This window comes from Euprymna scolopes, chromosome 6 (genome assembly GCF_053919585.1).
Source record: "Euprymna scolopes isolate OS-2025 chromosome 6, ASM5391958v1, whole genome shotgun sequence".
In the NCBI taxonomy this organism is placed as follows: Eukaryota; Metazoa; Mollusca; class Cephalopoda; order Sepiida; family Sepiolidae; genus Euprymna; species Euprymna scolopes.
In genome coordinates, this window is record NC_136487.1 from 22,550,886 (window position 1) to 22,576,502 (window position 25,617).

General features: G+C 35.0%; 2 protein-coding genes across 8 annotated transcripts in view; one reads left to right on the plus strand and one right to left on the minus strand.

Annotated features, from left to right (window-relative positions):
- Positions 1 to 15,426, minus strand: part of LOC145277560 (cytosolic beta-glucosidase-like) — a 38,810-nt gene extending 23,384 nt beyond the window's left edge. Inside the window, exons 1-5 of one of the 6 annotated variants that reach the window (XM_080129033.1) lie at positions 14,329 to 15,189; positions 13,559 to 13,612; positions 9,733 to 9,884; positions 7,380 to 7,510; positions 5,398 to 5,661 (exon numbers count right to left, since the gene is read on the minus strand). In XM_080129033.1, coding sequence (XP_079985159.1) covers positions 5,398 to 5,661; positions 7,380 to 7,510; positions 9,733 to 9,835 — 498 coding nt within the window. In that variant the 5' untranslated portion in view covers positions 9,836 to 9,884; positions 13,559 to 13,612; positions 14,329 to 15,189. Of the gene's footprint in view, positions 1 to 5,397; positions 5,662 to 7,379; positions 7,511 to 9,732; positions 9,885 to 12,515; positions 12,535 to 12,637; positions 12,659 to 13,240; positions 13,380 to 13,558; positions 13,613 to 14,328 lie in introns of those variants that run through there. The other 5 variants (XM_080129035.1, XM_080129032.1, XM_080129034.1 and 2 more) reach the window with 5 other exon arrangements.
- Positions 15,427 to 15,497: 71 nt separating this feature from the next.
- LOC145277563 (NAD-dependent protein deacylase-like) overlaps positions 15,498 to 25,617 on the plus strand; it is a 60,302-nt gene continuing 50,182 nt past the window's right edge. The window contains exon 1 of one of the 2 annotated variants that reach the window (XM_080129046.1): positions 15,498 to 15,674. In XM_080129046.1, the coding sequence (XP_079985172.1) occupies positions 15,564 to 15,674 (111 nt within the window). In that variant the 5' untranslated portion in view covers positions 15,498 to 15,563. Of the gene's footprint in view, positions 15,675 to 17,002; positions 17,069 to 25,617 lie in introns of those variants that run through there. The other variant, XM_080129047.1, reaches the window with a different exon arrangement.

Below are 25,617 nucleotides of genomic sequence, written 5' to 3' on the forward strand. Positions count from 1 at the left end.
CATCTTTTTAATTTCTAGGCCGTGTGTACTGAGAAATCATTTTGACAAAAGCATGCACGTATTGAAAAATGCAAGAAACAACATAATTATCAAATATACCAAAAGGTTATTGTGGTTAAATACAATGACCCCACAACTCAATCTTCACTCTTCAATCCTGCAGTCCAATGCACTTCTGACAGCAATTGCTTCTGCCAAACAAAAAAGACACCCTCTCTCCCAAATACAGGCTTTTTATAGGACAAAACCGTCCAAAGTTATTTGCATACTCTTCCCATGATCTCTAGTCTATAAATAGACGCAGTGGCCATTCTCTTCTTCTTCTTTCACTCTCTGAAGCGGGCGTTGCCAGTGGTAAAAGGTTTGCACGATTTTTTTTTTTTTTTTTTTTTTTACTACACGCCCCCATGATCATTAAAGATCATTCACATCTCATAATCCCGTGTCCAGATCGGCGCATTGCGTTCTCTTTGCGGTCTCTGCATCTGCACCGGTTCATCTTCATCACTCCCTGGCTCAGTACCACCATCCTCATCACCTAAATGGACCACACGCCTTAAATCTAAAACATGTCGTGGCATTCCATTGACACTTAAGTTGTTTGGGGATTGCACTCCTGTTATCACTCCTCTTCCCCACTGCGTTGTGCATCGGGCATTAGGCGGTTTCACCCAAACTTCTTCTCCTATTTGGATTCTGGCTTGTCCTTGATCATTAATTTCCGGTGACATGTCTCTAGGATGCCTCCATTCGTAATTAAAGATTGCTCTATGTGGTACTGTGTCATCTCTTTGCCCGACCTTAGGGGACATGTTGTACCAAAATGTGGCCTCTTCAGGCGATATTCTTCCTCTCTCAGCTATTGCTTTCACGGTCCGATGATGTCGCTCCACAATGCCATTTCCTCCAGGTCTGTAGGCTGCCCTGTAATAACTTTTAATCTTCCATTTTTTTAGCATCGTCTGAAAGATTTCTGAGCGAAAAACAGTGCCGTTGTCCATTATCACCTCCCTTACTAGACCTCGTTCAAGCATCACCTTTTCTAATTCAGTTGCAACTGCAGATGCGGCTTCCACTCGCAGTTCCTTCCATATCGCCAGTCTACTTGGCCCACAATCAATTATTGATAAGTACGCTCCCCCTCGGTAGTGTGCTATGTCAATAGCTAGTCTCGTCCAGTTCGTTAAAACTCCAATTTCCCCAGGATTATGTATATTTGGGGCAGGATCGATCGATTGACACCGAACACAGTTCTTTACTATCATCTGAATTTCTTCCCGTTTTACATTCGGATCCACTTGCCTCACCAAATATAATGTTCTCTCCACTCCCATGTGATGCATGTCATGCAACTCTTTAATTTCTCCAATTCCAAGACAGCATATCGGCGCCTCCTCTTTCTCAATTAACCACTGTTTTTTTATCCGTGTTAGCGCATCTGCCTTGTTTCTTTCAGAAGGTAAAAACACTGCTTTTATTTGCAGTTTCAATTCAGATATCAACTCTCTAAGCATCCCTAATCTCCGCTTTATTATCACTTCTCCGGCACCCTTTGTTCGTATTCTGCCACTCTCCTCCACAGTAGAGTTCACCCAACTGAGTACAGTGGCTGAATCAGTTCTTATTTCAATATTTGTCAGTCTCCATTTGATAGCTAAATTGACACCCTTTAGAACAGCATCTAATTCAGCTATGTTAATGTGATTAAAGTCATCACTTTTCCTCAGCCAAGTTGCATCTTCCGCCACCACACCGCCAATCTCGACAACCACGCCAGTTGCAATATTGCTTGCATCACACCACACGACTCCTGTGCTCACTTCAGGTATGTGCCAAGCGCCATTAACAGGGTCTTCTTTTTTCACCTCAGCTAGAACCTCCTGCATCACTTTCATGGTTCTGCAATCAACTTTTTCTTCCCAATCCATTCCATTTGCTCTTCTTTTCACATAACTGCATGCTAATCGCAGCCATCCACCAATTGGATAGTGCCCCAATAATTTACCACAGATCGAAAATAGCTCCCGCCTACTAATTTCTCCTCCCATCTCTGGGATCTCGTTGCCTCTCCTGAACATTAGTGCACCCATCTTATTTTTCATAAGCTTAAGGCCCAGTGCCGCTCCTCCGTCCAGGGATTCCGGAGATTTTGCTGCTAACCCAAACCCCTTCAAATGTTCCACAACTTCCTGTGTCGATATTTTCGTTACGTCTACCATTATATCATCAATGTATGAATCAGTGGCCTCTTTCGTCCTACTTCCTTTCTTTAATACTGTTTTAAAAATGGCTGCCATAATCTTTGGTGCGACATTAAGTCCGAATCCTAATCGTGTTAGGCAATAGGTTTTTCCTTTATAACAGACCAGCTGGTACTGCCATAGTTCCTTTGCCACATGTAGTTGCAGGTAGGCAGACTTAAGGTCCACTATTGCGGTCCCTCCTACCAACTGTCTCCACTTTCTTATCTTTTCATCACATACATCTATTATGTCACTCCCTGTATAACACGCCACAAAACGGTTCAACTCACGAAAGTCGAACACTGGCCTAACTTTCCCTTTTGTGGCCTGAAATACTGCCATCAATGGCAACACGCCTTTTCTTTCTCCTTTCCATGGTAACAGAATACCATCCGATATCCATCTTTCCACCTCTTTCTCGAATTCTAATTTCTTATCGCCTTCCAGAGAGTTTTTATAATATTGAACTTTGTTCTGCAATACTGGAGGCTCTCCCTTCCATGTCCATCTTACTGTCCATTTATCTCCATCGAAGTTTGCTTCAAAGTCTTTATCCTCGATTTTGCAAACATTCAGCTGATGGGCAGCCACGGCACATTGTATATCTCCAAACTTCACTTTGGCTTTCTTTATAGTTACACCTCCCAGTTCATTAATCACGTCCATTCCAATTATGACATCGATCCTATCAACGATGTGATTCATCAAGATTGCCCTCACCTTTACGTGCATTCCACAGACTTTTATCTCCACTTGTCTGGCTCCTTTACATTCTATATTCCTCCCATCAACTGCTTTCACTGTACCGCTCCTTCCATATCCCTTCAAAAGTTTGGAATTGATTAAAGTAGTGGTGCACCCAGTATTGACAAGTGCAGTCATTACAGAATCATTCACCTCTACTTCTATTATAGGAAGAGGCCAGTATCACACCTTCATTTCATTGCTAGGGTAGCTTGCGGCGCAGAAGCTCCCCCTTGCCCGTTTCCCTGAATCTGACGACAATATCTCGCAATGTGGCCAAATTTTCCACAATTGTAGCATGTTGCCCTGGCCCTAGGGATCTCTGTGCAATCTTTTTTTAGGTGCGGTCCTTGACATCTAAAGCACTGAAGGCTTGATTCTTTCTTTCCCTTATTAGTCTCATTAGTTTGCGCACTTGCGGCCAATGTCCGAGTTTCTACGACCCTTTTGCTGACTAAAAGCCGTGCAGTCGGTATCAGTTTGCTGACATCCATTCTCTCTATGTTCGGTAGCTGCTGTAATGCCACAGATACATCGTCTGGGAATCCAGTTATGAATGCCAGTTTGGCTGTATGTTCCAGCCCTCTTCCGAGATATCCCGCCAGTCCAGCCAATCTTTTGATTTTATTAGCATAAACATCCACCGATTCTCCTGTCCACTTGAATCGTTGCAGTTTTTCGTATTCCTCAAAAGGCCCTTCAGTGAAGGCGGTCACGAGTCTCATCTCTATCAGTTCTGCATCTTCTTGTTCTGCATTATTCATCTCAAGATAGAGAGCGAGTGCATCTCCCTGCAAAAAAAGTGGAATAAAACTGGCAAGGTCTGGCACATGTTGAAGCTTAGCCACCAGTTTTACTTTCTTTATCCATCCGACTACATCACCTTCTCCACTAAAAGGTGGTATCACATCTTTTTCCCAATCTCAACATCCCAGATTCCATGATCTGTTCTTTGCCGGAATAGCTTGTGGCTAAATACAATGACCCCACAACTCAATCTTCACTCTTCAATCCTGCAGTCCAATGCACTTCTGACAGCAATTGCTTCTGCCAAACAAAAAAGACACCCTCTCTCCCAAATACAGGCTTTTTATAGGACAAAACCGTCCAAAGTTATTTGCATACTCTTCCCATGATCTCTAGTCTATAAATAGACGCAGTGGCCATTCTCTTCTTCTTTCTTCTTTCACTCTCTGAAGCGGGCGTTGCCAGTGGTAAAAGGTTTGCACGATTTTTTTTTTTTTTTTTTTTTTTTACTACAGTTATTTAAATAAAAATTATAAACTTGGCATTGGTACTTGCACAAAGAAGCAAAAAACTTGATCAATTGTCAAAAAGAAGTTAAAAGTATGTTGAAAGGTCATTTTCAGCAAAAAAGTTACACAGGTGTAATCAAAGTCATATCAATCCAGTGAAACTATAATGGCTGAATTAAACACCCTTGAGGTTTGGCTACAGTGAAAATACCATTTCAAAAGGCGAGTTTTGAGTTGTTATAAATGCTTATATAATAATAACCAAAAAGGATATCATTGTTGGTTGACGATTTGGGCCCAAGAAGAATCAACCCATCAAATTCCTGTGTGTGTATCGCCCTCCTAGCAACCAACCATTTATAGTCATCGCCAAGAAAAAAATATATTGTTATATTTTTATATATTAGTCTGTCGACATTCTTTAAAACACAGCAGAAATACAACAGACACAACAACATCATGAGATGGTGCTTTCTGTTTATTGCAGAAGCTTTGCCAAGACATCTAGATCAGCAATAGGAGGAATCGACTTTTTATCCCATTGCACTTTTGATGCTTCCATATTAAATGAACAAAATTTGAAATATTGAATTTCAAGTAAAACATGTGGTACCTGCATAACTGTCATGTTGCAAATATTAAACAGTAAGATAGAAAAATGGAAAACAATAAGATAGAAAAATAATTATTAATGAAAAACAGTTTTCAATAAAGTTTATATAGGAATAAATTTTGTCCACCATTTTGAATTATGTTTGTCACATGATGTAAGCAACAGCACTTAATTATCTGCCCTGTAAACTTATCTCTTTTTAATAAGCATAATATAGTGATTTCGCTTTGTTTCACAAATTTCGTTTTTCATTAATAATTATTTTTTCTACCTCATCATTTTTTGTAATTTTTGGATGTTACTACTTGCAACGTGACAATTATGTAGATATCATATATTTTACATAAAATTCAATATCTCAATTCATTCAATATAGAATCCATAGTGTGTGCAACCTTCATATTCAATGGCATTGGTCCCTACTCTTTTGCTGTAAAGATTACAAAGATACTTTGAAAACAAAAACAATGAATCTACAAGAGAAAGTCTTTTAATTTCCCATTTCATTGAATGAAATATAAACAAAAGCAAAAGCACTCACCCGATCACCAAATTCCTTAAAACAGACATCGGCATATTTTGTAAAAGTATCAATCAAGAGAGACTCGTTCAAGAAACCACCTTCGTCGTCAATGCACTGCGGAAGATCCATATGGTAGAGTGTAGCCACTGGCATGATTCCAACAGCCAAAAGGCCATCTATAAGGTTATTGTAGTACTGAACACCAACTGGATTTACCTCTCCACTGCCAGTTGCGTCAGGAATTACACGTGACCAAGAAATTGAGAAACGGTAAAAATTGACCTGAAAATTAGTGTAAACTTTGGAATAAAAAAATTGTTTGTATTGGAATACAAAATACAAATTGTAACCATATACAACTGATAGAGTTAAGAAATAAAAATAGTTAACATATTCAAAAGTATTATAGTTATATACAAGAAGAATACTCGTCCTGTGATAGGAACGATTAATTCCCCCTGAACAGAATACTGTTGTACCACTTTTATGACTCTTTATTATGATTAAATTCAGGATATAATAATACTAAATTTTATGTCTAAATTCTGTATTTCAATTTTTATAAAAATTCATTGAATGATTTTGAGTCTAAATTAATGTCTTATACACCTGTAAATAAGGCATAATAAACACCATTTTTTTTGGGGGGGGGGCTTTTTTTGTGAACTGAGCCTACTACCTCAACTGTTATACATCCACTAGCCCAAAAACTGTTGTCCATTTCTTTAACATGACTTACTTACATACTTAGACTTAAGAACCTCTGCATCTTGTGATGGATGCATGAGGCAATCAAAATATACCAGATCTACAACGTCCTTCCAGCTTCTTCCTGCTGCAATCAAATCCATCTTGATCATCTGTTTATAGTTCATATTTTGTCTTTCTTTCTTTTTCCACCAGGCACTTTGTTGGCAATTCTCTCTGCGGTCAATACTAGGGTATGTCTGAGCCAGCCTAGACATCGTTTGCAGATTATTACTGATACTACCTGTTAGTGCAATCTCTTTCTTGCTTGGTAATTTGATTGCGCTGTTTGATCCCTCAAATCTTTCTAAGGCACTTGGAATCAAACGCATCTAATTTCTTTTGGCTAATTTTGAGATGCCAAGTTTCATTTCCATAAAAGTATGAACAAGACGTTTTTATAAAATCTTAATTTAGATATGAAGATGAAGTTGTTGTTTCTCTCTAGATTTTACAGAGCTGGTCATCTTTAACATGGTCGGACCGTTAAAGTGTCCAGTTCTGCATACATCTTACTACACTATCCAGATGAAATCTTCCTCCAAAAGTCGACCCAAACAGGTTTCTAGCACTCACATTACATGTCCATTGCATCATTCCCATAACATTTCTTTCCATTGTTTTTTTTTTTCGTCCCGATATTTTATTTGAATAGAAAGCAAAATAAATCTTTTATTGATCACTAACTGTATTCATCTGCTATTGCCTGTGATGCAGCAAAATTGTTTTACTTTTTAATTGTTTCCACAAGTTTAAACTTAAAGGTAAACAACTCTTATTATATTCTTCAATTTAAAATGAGTTACCCCCCTTGTTTGTATTTAGTTTAGGTGATTATTTAAAAATGTTTCTTATTAGCAGTTGTATAGGCCAAAACAAGTAATTTTCTAAATAAATTTTAGCCAAATACATTATTCTTTTGCAACAATAAGTAGTGATTATTTTAAAACATTCCAGGCTAGCAGTCATCAGGGCCAGACTAAGTATGTTCTTATATTACCAATAACATGGTATGACAATAACAAATGAAATATGGCTAGATAGAAGAAAAGTCTGATTTGTAAGCTTAAATGCTATTTGTGTCTAACTTTGAAATTCTGACAAGATAACTTTATATGTTAGATATTCAAAAGACAATTATAATGAGTATTTCTTTTTAACTCAAAAGTCGGACGAAAGTATCTGGAGGGCCGATATAGATTAGTTTGGCAATCTCTGGTATAGATGTAGAATGTAGGTATTTTAATACTTACACCAAGTTCTTTAACAAGTTTAATGTCTTCTTCATATTTGTGATAACTATCACAAGTGACATCTCCATTCGACTTGTCGATGATATTTGAGGATTTAAGGCAAAAGGTGTCCCAAATGCTTGCACCCCGACCTAAAGAATTTAAATATGTGAATAAGTATATTGAGCCGACATCTTTATAATCAAACAAGTTTGATAAAACATATATATATATATATATATATTATATGTGTGTGTATACGTTTGTAAAAAATATATACTTATAATATATATATATTCAATAAAGTTTTCCTAAATTTCCTCTTTCAGAATATATATATATCAATATTAAACATTCCAAAACCACAAATGTATTTATTTAACATTCATACTCTTTTATTGCTGACATTTTGTGCCTTACATGTGTTTCATTGAATGATAGAAATTTACTAAACAAATCTCCAGAGATATAAGTTCCTTGAAAAAAATGCACATATTTTGGAGTTTGTTTTCCTAGGATTGAAAAGGATAAATGATAGTAAAAGGAAATGAGAACTTATAGAGTCATAAGCTATATAAGAAATATCTTAACTAACAATAATAAAATTCAATACCTTAACAATTGCACATGAAGACTTAAATTACTAGAAGCTATTCTAATTAAAAAACTACAGCTCCTTATTAACCGAATCGCATTTAATATTGGAACAAATATACTAACCGTATTCAACAATTGGCAATAAATAAATAACTAAAATATAAAATAAACATAAAATATAAAATAAAATAAATAAGAAAATCAAAATTAAAAATAAATAATTCATCCCTACAAATCCTGCATCTACCTTTATAACCAATGAAAAATAAAAAATAAAATAAACATAAAATATAAAATAAAAATAAATAAGAAAATCAAAATTAAAAATAAATAATTCATCCCTACAAATCCTGCATCTACCTTTATAACCAATAAAAAATAAAAATAAAATATAAAATAAAATAAATAAGAAAATCAAAATTAAAAACAAATAATTCATCCCTACAAATCCTGCATCTACCTTTATAACCAATAAAAAATAAACATAAAATATAAAATAAAAATAAATAAGATCAAAATTAAAAATAAATAATTCATCCCTACAAATCCTGCATCTACCTTTATAACCAATAAAAAATAAAAATAAAATAAACATAAAATAAAAAAATAACTAACTATAAATACACCAAGCCTCAATAAAGAAAAGAATAACAACAACAACAACCATTCCTGATGACGATCGGATATACTGATAGAATGCGCTCGAGGAGAATATGACTGAACAACAAAAACTACTGGGCGACATAATATACGACCTGCTAGCTGAAACAAAAAAGATCGCTCGGTGAATTGAAAAGTCACCAACAAAATCGGAAAAAAGAACTCAGTTGTGTTCAATCAGACATGCTTGAATAATGACTTGCTGCCAAAATATACAAATATATATATAGATGTATATATACATGATGATCATAATCATAATATTAGGTTGGTGCCAAAAAATGAAATGATTTTTGGCACCAACCTAATATGTTTTTATAAATAAAACTTATTATATTTGTGTGTGTGTGGTGATGTAAAAATAAAACAATTCTACCAGATAGTTCAAATTAATTTGTATGGGAATCAATTTCCAGAGTAAAATGTAGCTCAATAATCAAATCTTTAAAGGTGAAGATAGGTGGACAAATGATTGAAGCATTTGCATCATTTGGATGCTTCAGACTATTGTTCTCATCTTGGGTGTTATTTTTACAATGTTATGCAAATAACAATCAAGATAAGAACATTAGTCTGAAGAATCCAAATGATACTAATAATCAATCCTCATCTCAAAAATTCAGAAACATACTAAGCCAGCTGCTGCTGATGCTTATATTCACTTGAATATATATAATTAATATTACATAAAAAGCAAAAAGCAATTATGCATGCAGATCTTGAAACAAACCTTTAAATACTTATTTCAAAATTTGAAATAGATTTGCTATAAATAAGTAAAATTACAGATTAGAATTATATAATACTCTTATTTAATTTCCAAGCAACAAATACTGAAGACAGAATTTTCATGTAACTACTTGAATTTTCTCAGAAATGCGTATAAGTTTTCTGAGCATAGAACGAACATTAAATCACAGTATAATGGATGCATAAACTGTTGTTTTGTAATGTGCCACCTTGCTGCTCAACTCCCCACAGTCCCCTGTTAGATATGATCCCAAATAGTAGCCCCTTACATTCCAAATGGCAATATGCCTTGTTTGGGATTAACAAAAAAAAAAAAAAAACCGGAAATAAAAACTGATAAAAAAGAAAGTAAAAAAAATTTACTTACCGCCATCTTTGGTTCCACCTTCAATTTGAAAGGCTGAAGTCCCCACACCCCACAGAAAACCGTCAGGGAAACTGTCATAAAGGAAAGAATCTTCTTGACTCATTATCACAGATATTTACGATGTCGTCTTCTCAATTTGTTATTTTAATAATCTGCGGATAGAAAGAAACATAGAAAATGGTCTGAATCCTCAAGGAAATTATCGCAGATGAAGTTATGCAAGAAATTTCCCACTCTTTGTCTCTGCCTAAAACTAAACAAAAATTCCACGAGAAAATATTCTTTCTGAGAACTGTCCGTGAAACAATACTGTGGGGCTGCTTCCCAGCTGACTATAACATGATCGTTTTCAAGTCGAATGTAAATAAGTTCTTGTTGAGCTGTCCTCTTATATAACTGAACCCTACCCAAGTTTCATCATTACTATAATTGTCCAGTGACAGGTCTGTACATCATAAACATTTTTTTTAAAGGTTTTTCTGTAATTTTGTTTTGAAAAATAAATTTAATTCTAAATCAGCACCCAAAAATATTAGATGACACATGATAACAGATCCGAATATATGATATGGATATAAAAGACAATAACTTTCAAATGAGTTTTCAGTCATTTTGTGATTGGCAAGAATTGTTTTTAGTATCTTCATGCATTGGAATGAGTACTTCTCAGAATGCTTATGTATACAAATTTGCTGAAAGTGTTATAGATGATGTGCCGTAAACTAAACGAAAATTGGTTATAGTCAGTTAACGTACTTTCTAACTTCCTACATAGCACTACCGGAAGCAGTGACAAGGGAAATCAGTTCATTTACTTCTTTCTCTTAGGCTTATATCTCCCCCATCCATGTACACTTTTTTTTATTACGTTTTTCTGATTGTTTTTTTTTTTTATTTAATAATCATTGAAAAGGTTTTTGGTCTTATTTTAATTAAGAAAAAACCTAAGCATGCAAGGTGCCTTCCATGAGTGGAAAATTTACTTTCACCATGACTAATGTTTGCGCGAAATTAAAAAAAAATTCAAGGTGTGGTTATTGAGAAAAGTGCCAATGGACGAGTGATTTGGGGGCAATTTTACTCCTATAATGCCTCTTGGGGAGGGGCACAACTCTGACAAAAATTTACTTTTACCATGATTAATGTTTGTGCAAAATTAAAAAAAAATCCAAGGTGTGGTTATTGAGAAAAGTGCGAATAAATGAACAGGCGAATGATTTTGGGGTAATTTTACCGCTATAACAGCCCTAGGGATGGAGCAACAAGAGAAAAGTGCGAACAAACAAACGGGAGTGAATTACTAGGTCCAATCCCTCCTTTGTCGGGGAGGGGGGATTATAGAAATTTTTTTTTTTTTAAGAATTAAACTCTACTCAAGTTCCACCATTAGTACAGCACAATCACATTGACACACCGGTTCTCACCAGATCACCGAAGTTAAGCAACGTTGAGCCTGGCCAGGTACCAGATGAGTGACCATTTGGGAAGGTTAGGCATTGTATGTACCTTCTGGGAAAGTTGGGTGTGGGGTCAGCACCCTCACCCTGTAAAAAGAACTCCTTGCTACAAAAGCATCTACAAAAGTTGTAGATGGCCTATGCCCCTCCAGGGGGCTCAAAGGCTATGGATGGATGGAAGTTTCACCATTACCAATAGTCACAATGTTGTTTCACATCTACCTAACACTCATCAACCCTTATTTGCTTCTGGCTTGGCATAGCGACTTTCTTGTTATCATCATTATCACTATTCATTTGTAGAGATAGAGAATAGCCTCAGATATGAAAAAATGTTTAGAATGATATAGAGAACCCACTTTACAAGAAGCGGAAAGAGCAATGGATGTGATATATGTACTTCAAGAAAGAGTTGATGAGAAAGAAAAACCAAGAAGTTTTAAAGTCGATTTCTTCTCAAGAGCAGAATCTCAGGAAGAATAGGAACACACCTACGATTGAAAGACACAAGGGAGTCTTAACAGAAATAAACCAAACAAGCCATTTCATACCCCAGTCTACAACAGAACTCAAGTCAACCTAGATTAGCTGTATGTTTCAACACGAATATTACGAATTATTAGTTTTAAAATAAAAATAATTAAAGCTTTAAAATTAAAAAAAAAATGTAATTAATATTTAATAAACTGTAGAGGGATTCTGGTCATATGTGAAAGGAAGATGAGGATGGTAGCGACTAATGAAAATTTGTTCCATTCCCATCTGATGGAAGACTTGTGGAGGAGACGGCATGAGAAAGGACACGCATTTCCACGAATTATTAAAAGTATAAGACAACAATACACTTTTTAAGAAATGTTTAATTTTCAAAGTTGTTTTATTTTGTATAAATTTCTATTTTCTTACGTGGTTCATTTACTTCAGATTTTATTTTGTTCGTTTTTCTGTTAAGACAATACACTTTCTAAAAATTGTTTCATTTTTCTGTTAAATAAATACTATTTATCAAATAGCTATAAATATATAAAAATGTATATTTTGTTCACTTGACTCAGAAGCCCTCCCCCCCCCCACACACACACACTGACGTAGGGGTTCTCTTTGTTGCCGTTTCCGTAACATACTTGTTTTACGATAAAGGGTCATTAACCCGATGCTCAGCCCCCAACCTAGAGGACCAGGGATCACTCTTTGTCTGATTTCTATCCATCGACTATTCTGGCAAGAGTGGAGCTTTCCCTCCCACCAGCATAGCTCTCGGGATCATTGAAATGCTCTAGCTCATTCACTGCGACAAGGTGGTAATCCAAGAAAGAGATCCTATACCTTTACAAAGCCCCAATTTGCCCATGCATGGAATATTGTTGACGCATGTGGATTGATACCACTAGTTTCTAACTATTAAACTATTTGGACCAAAAGAATCTCAAATCAAATAGGTTCCATACTACTAGCTAAGCTCCAACCTCTGTCCTTTCGTCACATCCCTGTGTCTGATTTACAAGTACTTTAAAGAAATGCACTCTGATAAAATCATAACACTTGTGCCCTCTCGATATACATACCCCCCCCCCGACTAACCCAACAAACAACAAAATCCAACCTCGAGGTATCTAGATGCTGAAAAGACTTCTACTCTAATAATTTATTTCCTTGGACTACTAGACTTTTAATTAAGTGCTTACTTCCAATATAAAAATATTTTTCATATTAATTACATATTTTTTAATTTTAAAACTTTAATAAATTTTTTTTTTTTTTTTAACCTAATAATTCGTAATTTGACGGTGTAAAATACTGATGTGACCCTTCTAGAGTTGTCGAACTTTGTCGGGACTTAATTGCAAGACTGCCGATTTTTCTTTATTTTTTGCTGATAATTCAATATCGCCATTTTTTTTTTGTACTTAAGAAAGGGAGAAGTCAGTATTTTAAACTATAGCCGAAGTTAAAAATAAATAACAAAAAATTAAACTAGATATTAATTACGGTACTTCTACAGTTTATCGCCGAAAATGGAGATGTATTTTTTTTAGCGCACACGACCTCACCTGTTGTTAAAATCCGAAGGAGAAATCAGTATTTTAAATTATGTCCGAAGTTAGAAATAAATAACAACAACAAAATAATAATAATAATTAAACTATATATTAATTACTTCTGGAAAGAACTATGAAAAAAAGTAAATAAAGAAAGTGAAAGAGAACATATATCCGTCATTGTTTAATTGAAAATGTTTCGATTTAATTAATAAAAAAGAGAAAGTTTTTCATGAAACATATTTATATTTTTTTATTAAAAACAATGTTTATTTGAAGCTTTTAATTAGTAAAAAAAAGTTAGGATGATAATAAATTAATTATAGTTACATCGTATTGCATACAGAGGGGTTAAAACTGTGGCGCGACGCGCGTTGGGGTTACCTAAAAACATAAAATGAAAAAAGACATTATTATTAAAAACAGAAAATGAAAATGACATAATTGTCTAAACTGGGCGAGAGCCATTTGAAAACCAAAACATTTACTGTATTTATCAAAATATAATTGTAAAAACGTTTATTAAAAGTTTGCGTAAGAAAATATAGTTTTAATAAAAGTTTTGTAATGAAAGCAACATTGGATTTTTATAAAACAGTTTTCTTTTCTTTTTTTTTTTCGAACAAATAATTTTAATGAAACATTTGTTGAATTAAAGCAACTTTGAAGGGTCAACAACAAATTAATTTAAATGAAACCGAAAAATCGTTATCTAGTTTTTTTGTTTGTTTGTTTGTTTATGTTTTGTTTTCATGTTTCGGTTATAGTTTAAAATACTGATCTCTCCCTGGAATTTTAAGGACAGGTGCGCGAAAAAATGGCGTCTCCATTTTTGGCGATAAACTGTAGAAGTACCGTATATTTTTGCAGTTCCCTCCTCCCGGAAAACTTTCTGGATTTTAGAAACTATTTTGTAATAATAAAAAAAATACGACTTGAAAACGTACATTTACGTACGTAATTACGATTCAAATACGATTTTAAAACTTAAATTAAACAATTTTATGTAAGTTTATTGCTGAACAAACAATGAAATTTTCCCGGCAAAAAGTCATACAATTTCCTTAAATTACAAAAAGAACAAACTTTTAAATACAAACCTTTTGAGAGGAACAGGGATTTTTTTTCCTTCTCTCCTTTTGATTCAAGCGATAATGTTATAAACTATTATTAGTTAGTAACTAGTTTTTTTTTTTTGTTTTGTTTTTAAAGTCTATGAAAATAATTTTCTTGGTCTTGACTTATGATAAACTTCGCATAATTAAATTTGCAGTGAATTAATATATAAACAGTTAGCTCGGATGCAAACGAGACAGGTGATTTCTCAAATAACAAAATAATCCTTATCTTTTCACAGAGTTAACTTCACACTTCGACTCGTAATTTTTATTATGTTCATTTCTTAAAACTAGCAGATAATATATCGTGAGCTTATGTTATTTCTGCAGTTCACGGGCCGTGCTGAAATAACGGTTTTTATTTAGAAATCCATTCTTAAAATGGGGAGTACTTTGATTAACAAGATACCGTAAAAATTTAATTTAAGTCGAAATTTCTTTCTAAACATATAGCACGGTTCGTAAACTACAGAAGTTACCTTTTTTTATTATTTGCTATTAATCGAATATTTATTTCAATATGAATTTAAAAAAATAGTTGGGGGTGCAGAATACTGAATTTTGAAGCAAACGCATTTATACTTATTTCGATATGACACGTAAATACGTAATGTTTTTATCTGAAATGTAATTTGTTTCAAAATCTACTCGCGCATTTTAACAACATAAAAGTCATATTAAAAAAGGTATTTATGCACTGTAAACGTTATTTCGAAAGCCCTTCTTAACATGGAGAATAGAGGGCGTTTTCTAACAATTCTGTACTTTCACCTAACAATTTAATAACGAAAGGATGTCGTAAAAATTGAATTTAACTATCTAAAATATAACACGGTTCGCATTCTGCATACATACCAAGAAGAAAAAAAAGTAAATATATATTTTCTTGTCTTTGATAATGTTTGTTAGGTATGTTTTTGTTTCTTTACCACTTTTTGTTTGTTGATTGTAAAGCATACCCAATTATTTTTGTCTAAGCCCTCCACCTGGACAACGTCAAATAAATATAATTAGTACGATAATACACCTAGATAGAAGGCAGTATATTGAATATTGTTTATTTTTCTGTCCTTTAAAAGTTGATATACCCGATACTGTTTTAAAGGGTCCCCAAGCCGAAGTAAACAACATGTTAAGAGTGATCTCCCCTCCCTTAAAAAAAAAAAAATTTAGACGGTGTAAAAAGTTTTTCAACAACAAAATCCCGTCGTTAACGAATGTTTCCTGCTTTTCTTGCTAAACCTTTATTTATTTCTTGTTGTCGAAGACATGTTCATAGCAGTCTTCTGTCAACTAATTTACTTGCCGGGTTGACATCACACCTCTCAGTGAGTTAATTTTGTTTTTCGCCATTCTGTTTATATGGTACTCGTGTGCTTATTGATCCGTGCTGAAATAATAACGTTATTATATAAAAAGCCATTCTTAACATGGGGAGGGAACGGTGTTTTGTACCTATTCTATACTTTAACATTACAATTGAATAAAAAAACATATCATAAAACTTTGATTAAACTTGGAAATACGATTTAAAAAATAGCGCGGATCAGTAAGTGCACTAGCACCGATTATATCATTCGCAAAAGTTTTTCCTTAACAATTGTAAGTTCTTTTCTTTTCTTTTTTTACTTGCGCAAATATATATGTAACTGTCTGTTTTTAATGTAAATCCAATCCAATGGGTCTCTTTTGGATGGGGGGGGGTATATATCAGTTCCCATCGCGATCGAAATTAGCTCGACAATAATCTGATTATTAATTACAACAGCCCAAAGGCAATCATACAAAATTAGATTTAGGTTCCTGAAATGGAAAAAAAAAAAAAAAAAATGTGTTATATTCAACTTTAACCCCCCCCCCTCCCTTCATTGTTGACAAACGATTGTACCTATTTACTATGCCTCCCCACGGGACAGAGTTAGACACCAGGGTCGTTTTTTAACGTGGAGAAAAGGTACAAAAATAAAAATTGTCTCAGTCGTGAAGGATTTCTCCTCCACCGAAAGAGAACAAGAAATGGAAGTGCAGCATCTGAAGAACAGATACCAAAAGGCCAAGTAAGGATTTCTACGGATCTATCGGCTGGCCGGTGAAGACGCTAAAAATCCCCTCCTTTTTAATGTTTTTACTGTTTACTTACAAATCAACGAACGAAAAACAAAATTAAAATATATAACAAATGTTATATTGTGACACCAGTGTTATATCGTCGTCACAAGGTTATCTCAATACCCGATAACGACGGTCACAGAAACAAAATTAGCATATGGTAGCAAGAAAGATTGACAGAGTATTAAGTTAAATATTTATTGAAAAAAAACAAAATGAATGAAAATATCTCTTGTTGATAAGAAGTTTCCGAGAAGAAGAAAATAACAAAGTCCTTGTTATTAAGGTCTGTTAGGGGTGAAAATAATTAGAAATGGCTCTTGTTGACAGGATGTTCCGAGGTGAAGAGAATATTAAGGTCCTTGTTATTAAAGCTATTAAAGGTGTGAATAATTTGAAATGTCTCTTGTTATTAAGGTTTGTTGTTGCTGTCGGTGGGTGATTGGCTTCTACTACTATGAGAAAGAAAGGGCGAAGACATTCAAGTTAGCTGCTGCTGTTAGAGAAACAGTGACCCATATTAGTCGTTGCATCTGCCTCCACTACCACTGCTGCTCAGCTGATGCAGCAAACTCTTTACATGCACGGACGTAATTGTAGACACATTTTTCAGGTATGAAACTTTTACTGCCAGATGTGTCATAAGGATACAGTTAACCTTGCCGTAGGGATTGTTGATTTCCCTGATTTGGTGTTTGTTTTATTTCTGTTTAAACCTGGTGCGTCTATGAGTGAATTTAGACAAAATTTGTCACTTGTAGTCCTTTTATAAATATTTTATCATATATTATCGTATCTCATCTGCTGAAATCTCCTGGCCTTCTCTTTCTTAGTGTAGCTATTTCCTTGGACAATGTGTTTTGTCCAATACTTCTTTCTGTCAATAATGAACTGTGTATCGTAGTGGAGGGATAGGTACAAAAAGCATAGTTTCTGACAACTTAATGCGTCATTAACAGTTGATCGAATATCATAGTAAAGCACAGCGCCATTGTTGCTTATATATCACTGCTGTCATATCAGTGGCTGCTCCTGGTGTTTGGGTGTCTTTGCTCCTGCTGATGCAATCGGTGTTTTGTTTACATATCGATAAAGATAAATTATGGGCTCGATGGAGATCTTATATTTCATGATATAACACAAATAAAGAATTTGTTTTACAATAGACTTGTAGTGGTACTCAGGTCTCATAAGATCCCTTTTTCTACCACAAATGAAATAAAATCAAACATGTAAAATAAACCGTGTTTATTTACACAAACATAACAAGTAACAAATGAATCATTTTTAATGTCCAGAAGGTGCGTCTGGATAGACAGTTCTTGCAAATGTGAAAGTTATTGAGACTGTTGTTTTGACAAGAAAAAGCAGAGAGTGTCCTTTGTTTTCTCGCTGAGAAAATGGGCTTCATTTTTGGGTGTGCTAGGAGAAATAAAGGAGGTAAATGTCTGCATATCCGCATTATAGGCTGAATATCTGCATTATTCGCGGTGTGTGTGTGTGGATGAGCGCTTCTCTATGTGTGTGCGTGCATGTGGATAATCGTCTTTTGTCATGCTGGAAAAATACGTAGTAACAGAGTTGTTGACATGAATAGAGAAGTGAGTGAAAAGCGGTGAGAGAAGAGTGAGGAACGCAGAGTGCGGAGCACCGAGTGAGAATGAGTGAATGAATTCGTTTAAGTATTTGTTGATCGGCTCCCAGGCAATGTGAGAAAAAAAGCTTTTGAAAATTAAATCCATCTTTGAGCATTGATTGGTTGGGAGGTGCACTCTTTTATCACATGGTATGCTTTCAATTACGTTTGCAGAACAAAACGCATTTTAAGTTTTGTTCCCCACAGAATTTGCGTATTTTTAAAAATCTTTGCACCTCTGAAATTTATCTTGTTTTGTTTTCGCGCATAATTGGATTTTTATTTATTTATTTGTTATCTTTAGAACAAAAAGTGAATGCATTTTTTTTTTTTTTTGTTTTGGTGTGTTTAACCACACGGACTATAAAAAAAGTTACTTTCTCCCATAAATAATTCTCTTCTTGCCCACTCCTATTCTAAAAAAAAAAAGGCCATGTTCGATTGGCCAAGGCATTCCTCCTTGACCAATCAGTTGATACTTATTTTGTTGCACTGAATGTGAAAAACCCCTGTCCTTCCACTTTTTCAAATGGGACGTCAAGCTGTCAACAAGTAAGAACCTTCTCTTTTACTGATTGCGACTACCTATTTGAACATTGTTAGTGCTATCTATTCTTGGACATAAAAGAACTTTCTGTAATTATAGTTGGACTTCAAAAGCTGCAAACAAAATTAGTTTTGCAAGGACTTTCTTTGTTATCATCCTATTTAATTCAGTACAGATATTATCCTTATCTCATTCTTGTGGTTCTGGATATGACCTTAAACTATATCCGATGGTGAGGACCCAGTTTTGGGGAGTGTGGAGCCACCCTTTAATTGCCACTGCTTCCAGGTCCACTCTGACCCAGACTGGGAGTACCTGTTAGAGCCCCCAACTATGGATTAAATAGAAACCGACTTAAAAAAAAAAAACAAATATACTCTATTAAAAAATTGTTCTTCAAAATCACTGGATTCAGCATTTAAATAACTTGAAAAGGGTTGATATGCCGTAAAACAAAAAGAACCAACCAATCAGTCTTGCGTGTGTATTCTATGCCTCTTTTTTTCAGCATTAACCTCAACTTCAGTAAGCAAGAACCAAATTGCTCCCTGTCAAATCATTTGAAGACCAAAATATGAAAAAGTTGTAAAGAAACAAGTATATAACAAATAAATGTTACCAAAGGCAAGAAAAGTTACTTTTCTACTTATCTGGATAAGTTTTTATTGTTTTAACTGATTTTTATGTGTAAAACGCAAGTTTTGTTGAGTACTTTAGTTAAAACGAAAACAAACATAGTATTATGACAGGCAGACATCGAGGTGACATTTGCTTATATTCTCTTTACATTGTCAGATGAGTCTTGCTTGTCCTGCTTCCTGACTCTGACTGACTTTTAAAAATACTTTTGTTTCTTTCCTTGAAGGCATGATGTCATAACATTCTATATTTCAACACCTGCTCGTCACACTAATCACACCATCTTCAGCTGGTATATTTCCATTTGCTGCTAGGTTATCCAGACATCTACTAATGTAACCCTCACCAAAATTCATACTAGTTAACATAATTTCTAATTTCTGGCATAGGGTCCCAATATATAACAGCATTTTAGCATTCCATTAGAAGCTATCTGTATGGATTAATTCCTAAAACTCTGGAAAGTTTATGAAAGAGATGGGATTTAAACTATCCATCACAGTCGGTGGTAACAGTTATGGAAACTCCATAATGGGATATAAAGGCTGATTCAACTAAATATCGTGCTGTTAGTTTTCTCTCTGTTATGAGCAAAGTTTTTGAGAGGCTGATCAACAACAGGCTTGTTCATTTTTCTGGAAAGTCTGGGTCTCTTTAGTGATGTTCAGCTTTTGTGGTTTTCATTCAACAGCTTATCCATTAACTGTTGTAACTGAATGGATCTGTCGGTTTATGGATAATTCAGGGTCATTGTGCTTGATATTTCAAAGGTGTTCGATAGAGTGTGGCATCCTGGTCTTCTACATAACTTTAAATTTATCGTATTGGTGATAATGTTCTTGACACTGTTAGATCTTTTCTTTCTGATCGAAGCTTGTGAATAACTCTTAATAGAGTGTTCCCCTCCCCCACAATAAAAGTCGGTGTTTTTCAGGGTTCTATTCTAGGTCCAACACTGTTTCTTCTCTATATAAATGATCTTCCAAAGAATATTATTCACAAAATTAACATTTATGCTGATGACACCATCCTATATTCTAGTATTTTTTTTTTTTTTTTACATAGGAGTCACCACTTATCAAGGTCCTGAGGCCACTCGAGGATAAGGGTTATTGCGTGTACAGTAATCAATGGGATAATATCGTAGTAATCGTTAGTAATGGAGATTTGATAAATTGAATTACTTAAGGAGGGCAGTTTATCAGGAATTTGTTTATGTTGGACTTGAAGACATCCAGGTTGTAAGGTGGGAATCAGGCAAGCGGAAGAGAGTTCCACAGGCATGTGCTTCTAAGAAAGAAGCCTTGTTCATGGAATCTACATTTTGATTTAGGCACAGATAAAGAGTGGGGAAAATTATTGACAGTGGTTTCAGCTAGACCGATGTTTGCATTCTATACCTCTTTTTTTTCTTTTTTTTTTAGCATTAACCCCAACTTCAGTAAGCAAGGGCCAAATTGCTCCCTGTCAAATCATTTTAAGACTGAGGTACGAAAAAGTGGTAAAGAAACAAATATATAACAAATAAATGTTACCAAAGGCAAGAGAAGTTACTTTTCTACTTATTTGGATAAGTTTTTATTGTTTTAACTGATTTTTATGTGTAAAACACAAGTTTTGTTGAGCGCTTTAGTTAAAACAAAAACAATTTTGTTTAATCTTGTTAAGACTCGGCTATTATCCTGCAATCACAGTTATGTCCCTTTCCTTTTTGAGATTCTTTGGATAACTGCTCTCGATGAGAGATCGACTCTAAAACTTCTTAGTTTTTCTTTCTCATCAAATCTTTCTTGAAGTATATATATTAAATCCATAAACACTTTCTCAAACCTGAGGCAATTCTCTATCTCTTTAGTTGTAAGGGAAACAATGGACATGTCGTGCAATGAAATTGGTCTTTCTTTTTCATAAAATCTTTCTTGGAGTCCATATATTAAAATTCATTACTCTTTCTGTTTCTCATAAAATCGGTTCTTTTTAATACTTTAAACATTTTCTCAACCCTGAGACTATTCTTTATCTCTACAGATCTGCTATCAGATAATGTATGGAGTACTGTTGTCATATTTGGTCTGATGAATTTGTGTTGCATTTGAAGGTTCTTGATAAATTGTAGAAACGTATCTGTAATTTGATTGGCCCAACACTTTCTTCTTCATTGCAACTTCTTTCTCTCAGAAACGTGATGTGATGTTGCTAGTCTCAGCCTTTTCTACAAATACAATTCTGGCATGTGTTCCTTAGAATTGTCTAATCTATTCCCTGCTTCATTTTAGTTCAATTGACTCATTCGTCTAGAGATCTCCATCAATTCACTGTTTTAATACCTCATTGTAATACAGCTTCCTATTCCAGTAACTTCTTTCCAAGAACTGCAAGACTGTGGAACTCTCTTTTTGCTCACTGTTTTCTTTCTTTGGTTTTTCAAGACTAAGTCAATAGGTATCTCTTGTCTTTGCAATAATCAGTTTTTGTTCTTGTTAGCTCTTTGCATCAAGTAGCTTCATGCCTTGTCTTAAGCGGTTTCCATTAAAAAATATTAGGTTTCATGTTATAGATACAGCCGAAAGGTCATTTAGTTAAATAGCTTCAATTCACTGCGTGAAGCGATCTATATAAGTCAGAGGATAAATGAATCTGGCTTACTGACCGGCCATTGTCCAGCAAAATCAATTATGAACATTTATATTGTAAAAATTACTTGCTAGCAATAATTTTTAATGTGATACTCCTTCAAACCATGTTTGAATGCCCCTAAAAATCAACTTTTTAATGGTGGGTCTTCAAAACCACATTCACAAAAGTTCTTAGCTTTGTGAAGTGAAGTGTAATGAAGTGGAGAAGGAGAGAGAGTACAAGCAATTTAGACCATTTGTATTTTAACGTTCTTCTTTTTTGTGATTTAATCACCACAAAAGCTTTTTTTTTATTTATTTATTTTTTTAAACATAGGAGTCACCACTTACCAAGGTGTGGAGGCCACCCAAGGATAAGGGTTATTGAGTGTACAGTAGTCAATGGGATAATATCGTAGTAATCATTAGCAATGGAAATTTGGCAAATTGGATTACTTAAGGGGGCGGTTCATCAAGAATTTGTTTACATTGGACTTGAAAACCACTAAATTTTAGTCAGCTGGAAAACAGACAAACGGAAGAGAGTTCTACAGGCGTGCAGTTTTAAGAAAGAAGCCTTGTTCATGGAATCTACATTTTGGTGTAGGCACAGATAAAGATTGAGGAAAATCCTTGACAGTGGTTTCAGTTGGACGAGTGTTTTTTGGCGGGGGGGGGGGGAGACCATAGATTGGAGCTCAGATAAGCACTTGCCATGGAAATAGTAATAAAGCAGAGACAGGCTTGCAACATCTCTTCTGTGGGAAAGAGGTTGCAGGGAAGAGAAAAGGGCATCTCCCATTAAACTATTAAGTCTATTTTGAACTCTGTCAAGGCAGGATAAGCTTTCTTCTAGTAGCTCCTGCCCAGATGTGGCAACAGTACTTCATTCTTGGACACACTTGGCTTTTATATAGATAGAGAACTGCATCAGCAGTGAGATATCTACTGAACCGGTAGAAGGATCCCACCATTTTTCCAGCGACCTTGTGAACAGATTTGTTCCATTTCAGATCAGGAGTAAAGCTCAAGCCCAGAAGGGTGTGTTTTATCAAAACATGGGGCCTCTCCAAGACGAGAGCCATTCATTTCAATTGTTGTTGGGGGGGGGGGACAAAAACCGTCCTTTCGTGACGACGACCGGTTCTACGCATGTGTCAGATGACGTCATGGCTTGATTTAGTTTAAATAGTTGAAGAACTGACTAAATTTCATGTACGTCGCGTTAGCTCAGCGCGTTGAGTCATTATCTAAACGTTTTGGGTTCGAATCGTGGTGTGAGATGTCTTCATTTTTTTTTTTTTTTTTTTGATTTTTTAAATTTAAATATTGAACCAGTGTTATTTAATCCATTTTTCACGTAACATTTGTTTTTCTGTTTTTTTTTTTTTTACTTCACTTATTCTTAGGTTTTCATTAACACCCCCGATTGACCACACACACCCAAAAACACCTGGGGAGCCACTGATTTTTTAAATTTTAATATCGAAACAGGCTTATTTAAGCCATTTTTCACATGTTTTTTTTTTTTGGTTTTAACGTTTGTTTTTCTGTTTTCTTTTTTGTTTTTTCGATTTTTACATTTAACATCGTTCGTTTACTTTACGTTAGTTTTTTTTCGATATTTTGATCCCCCCCCCCGCTTTTTGTTTTCTTTTTTTACTTCGCTTATTCTTAGGTTTTCATTAACAACCACACACACGTACAACCACTCGAGCAACACCAGGTACCCCCCCTCGCTAAGTAGGGTTTTTTAACGTTTGTTTTTCTGTTTTTTTTTACTTCGCTTATACTTAGGTTTTCATTAACACCCCCACCCTCGCCCGACCACACACACCGAAAAACACCCGGGCAACGCCGGGTACCCCTCGCTAGTCTATATATATAAAAGGCAAAATGTGTGTGACCATTTCGTGTATGTCTCGCAAAGGCTTCTTTCACACACGCTCCCGGGAGGGTTACTAATACTTAGAACTGTTTATATACCCCCTATATAATAATATCTACGATTTGGGAATGCGGGTCGTCTCTACATTTATTTACGTCAACTTTTATGAGATTCGCGCTATTTCACTCTGTCGACTGTTTGTCTTGCTTTTTAGTATAAATAAAGTGAAACTAAATTCAAACCGTGTCGTGTTCTCAGCATCACGCTGGGAAACGTCCAGAAGCAATTAGCTTTAATCAATGTGGGGGCAAACTCCTCTTATATCAGACAATTGATAATCAATCTGGGCAATGGGGAGCTGGGTTCCCTCTCTCCAACATCTGTGTGGAGAAAAAAAACAGTCAAAGTTGGATAAACAAACCCAAATGCTGCCTCGCTGCGTGACTTCTAATTGACCTCATTAATTAGGTCAAATAGAAGCAGCAGAGTAAACTTTTATTGCCGCCACCTGTTTTTAATACTTAAACAAATTCAAAGGTTTTCCGTTGTGTGTCGCGTTGGCCCAGTGGTTAACGTCATATTTTTTTTTTCACACTTTAATTTCCAACTTTGCCTCAAGGGTTCAGGTTCGATCCTCATACTCACCTACCAAAATTTTTTTTTTTATTTTAACCCCCTCCCCTGGAGTTTTGATTTACCCAAAACCACACACACCTCCAAACACCCGGGCAACGCCAGATACCCCTCGCTAGTATTCTATAAAACACAACTTTGTATTTAAGCGAAAATACTTTTGATTAGGTTAAAACAGAGGTGCCCATTACGTTGATTGTGATCGACTGATTGCAGAGACATTATGAGTAGATTGCACGGTATTGAAAAAAGAAACATTGGTGCTGGCAAACTTTTAGAATCATGTGGCAGAGCTGGAGACACAAGAGCAGTCATGTGCGTAGCTTGAGAGTGCATGCTAGATAAAACAAATTAGCAATTGTCCGTCAGAGTTTGACAAATGCTTTAAAGACTTTTCTTTACTCAAGCTAATCACTATGTTCATGCGCTGCTCTTTCTAAAAAGATGCTGAGGTTGTTTCACTCGCATGGAAAATTGCAACCTGAACTCTTTTGGAATGAGGGATGAGATTTTGACACTATAAGCCAATGATGCAGAGCTCATGGATAATTCTGGAACTTATTCACAGAGGACTCCAACATAAGTAAATATTCTATCTTATTTATCTAAGTTGGCCTTTTCCCATATTAAGTTCAAATACCCCTCAGTCATGACTAATAAGCCTATTGAGACTGGCTGTTAGCAGCTACTGTCCAAACTATGCATCCTCGACTGATTTCATTCAGTGCAAGTCACCAGAATGAGGTAATGACAAAAAATGCACGGAGCTGTACAATGCAATATGGGTTGATGCAGTCATGCAAAGTACATGGTAAATATCAAAATTATTTTCAATATATTAATGAATAACGTGATTTGCATTTTTAGGTGATAGATCATTTTGACTTAATCATGTGATAAGCAGCTCTCATGCTGAAAAGGTGTGTGCACTACTGTTTTTTATGCTATTCTCTATCTGCACCCCTTAGTTGAAATATCAACATTTTGGCATTTTGGGATGTTGCTGGAAATTCTGTGTAGGTTCACCTGTATATAAACAATTATTTTTATTTGCACGTTGCAGGAAGATCATCCTGTCGTCTGTATGTCAACCTCTAACAGTCCAGTGTAAACGAATATCGGAGTAAAATTTACAAAAGTTTTCTTTTCCTTTTGCTGTGCTATGATTTCAGTCATTGAAAAATGGACTCTGACATCGGTACAA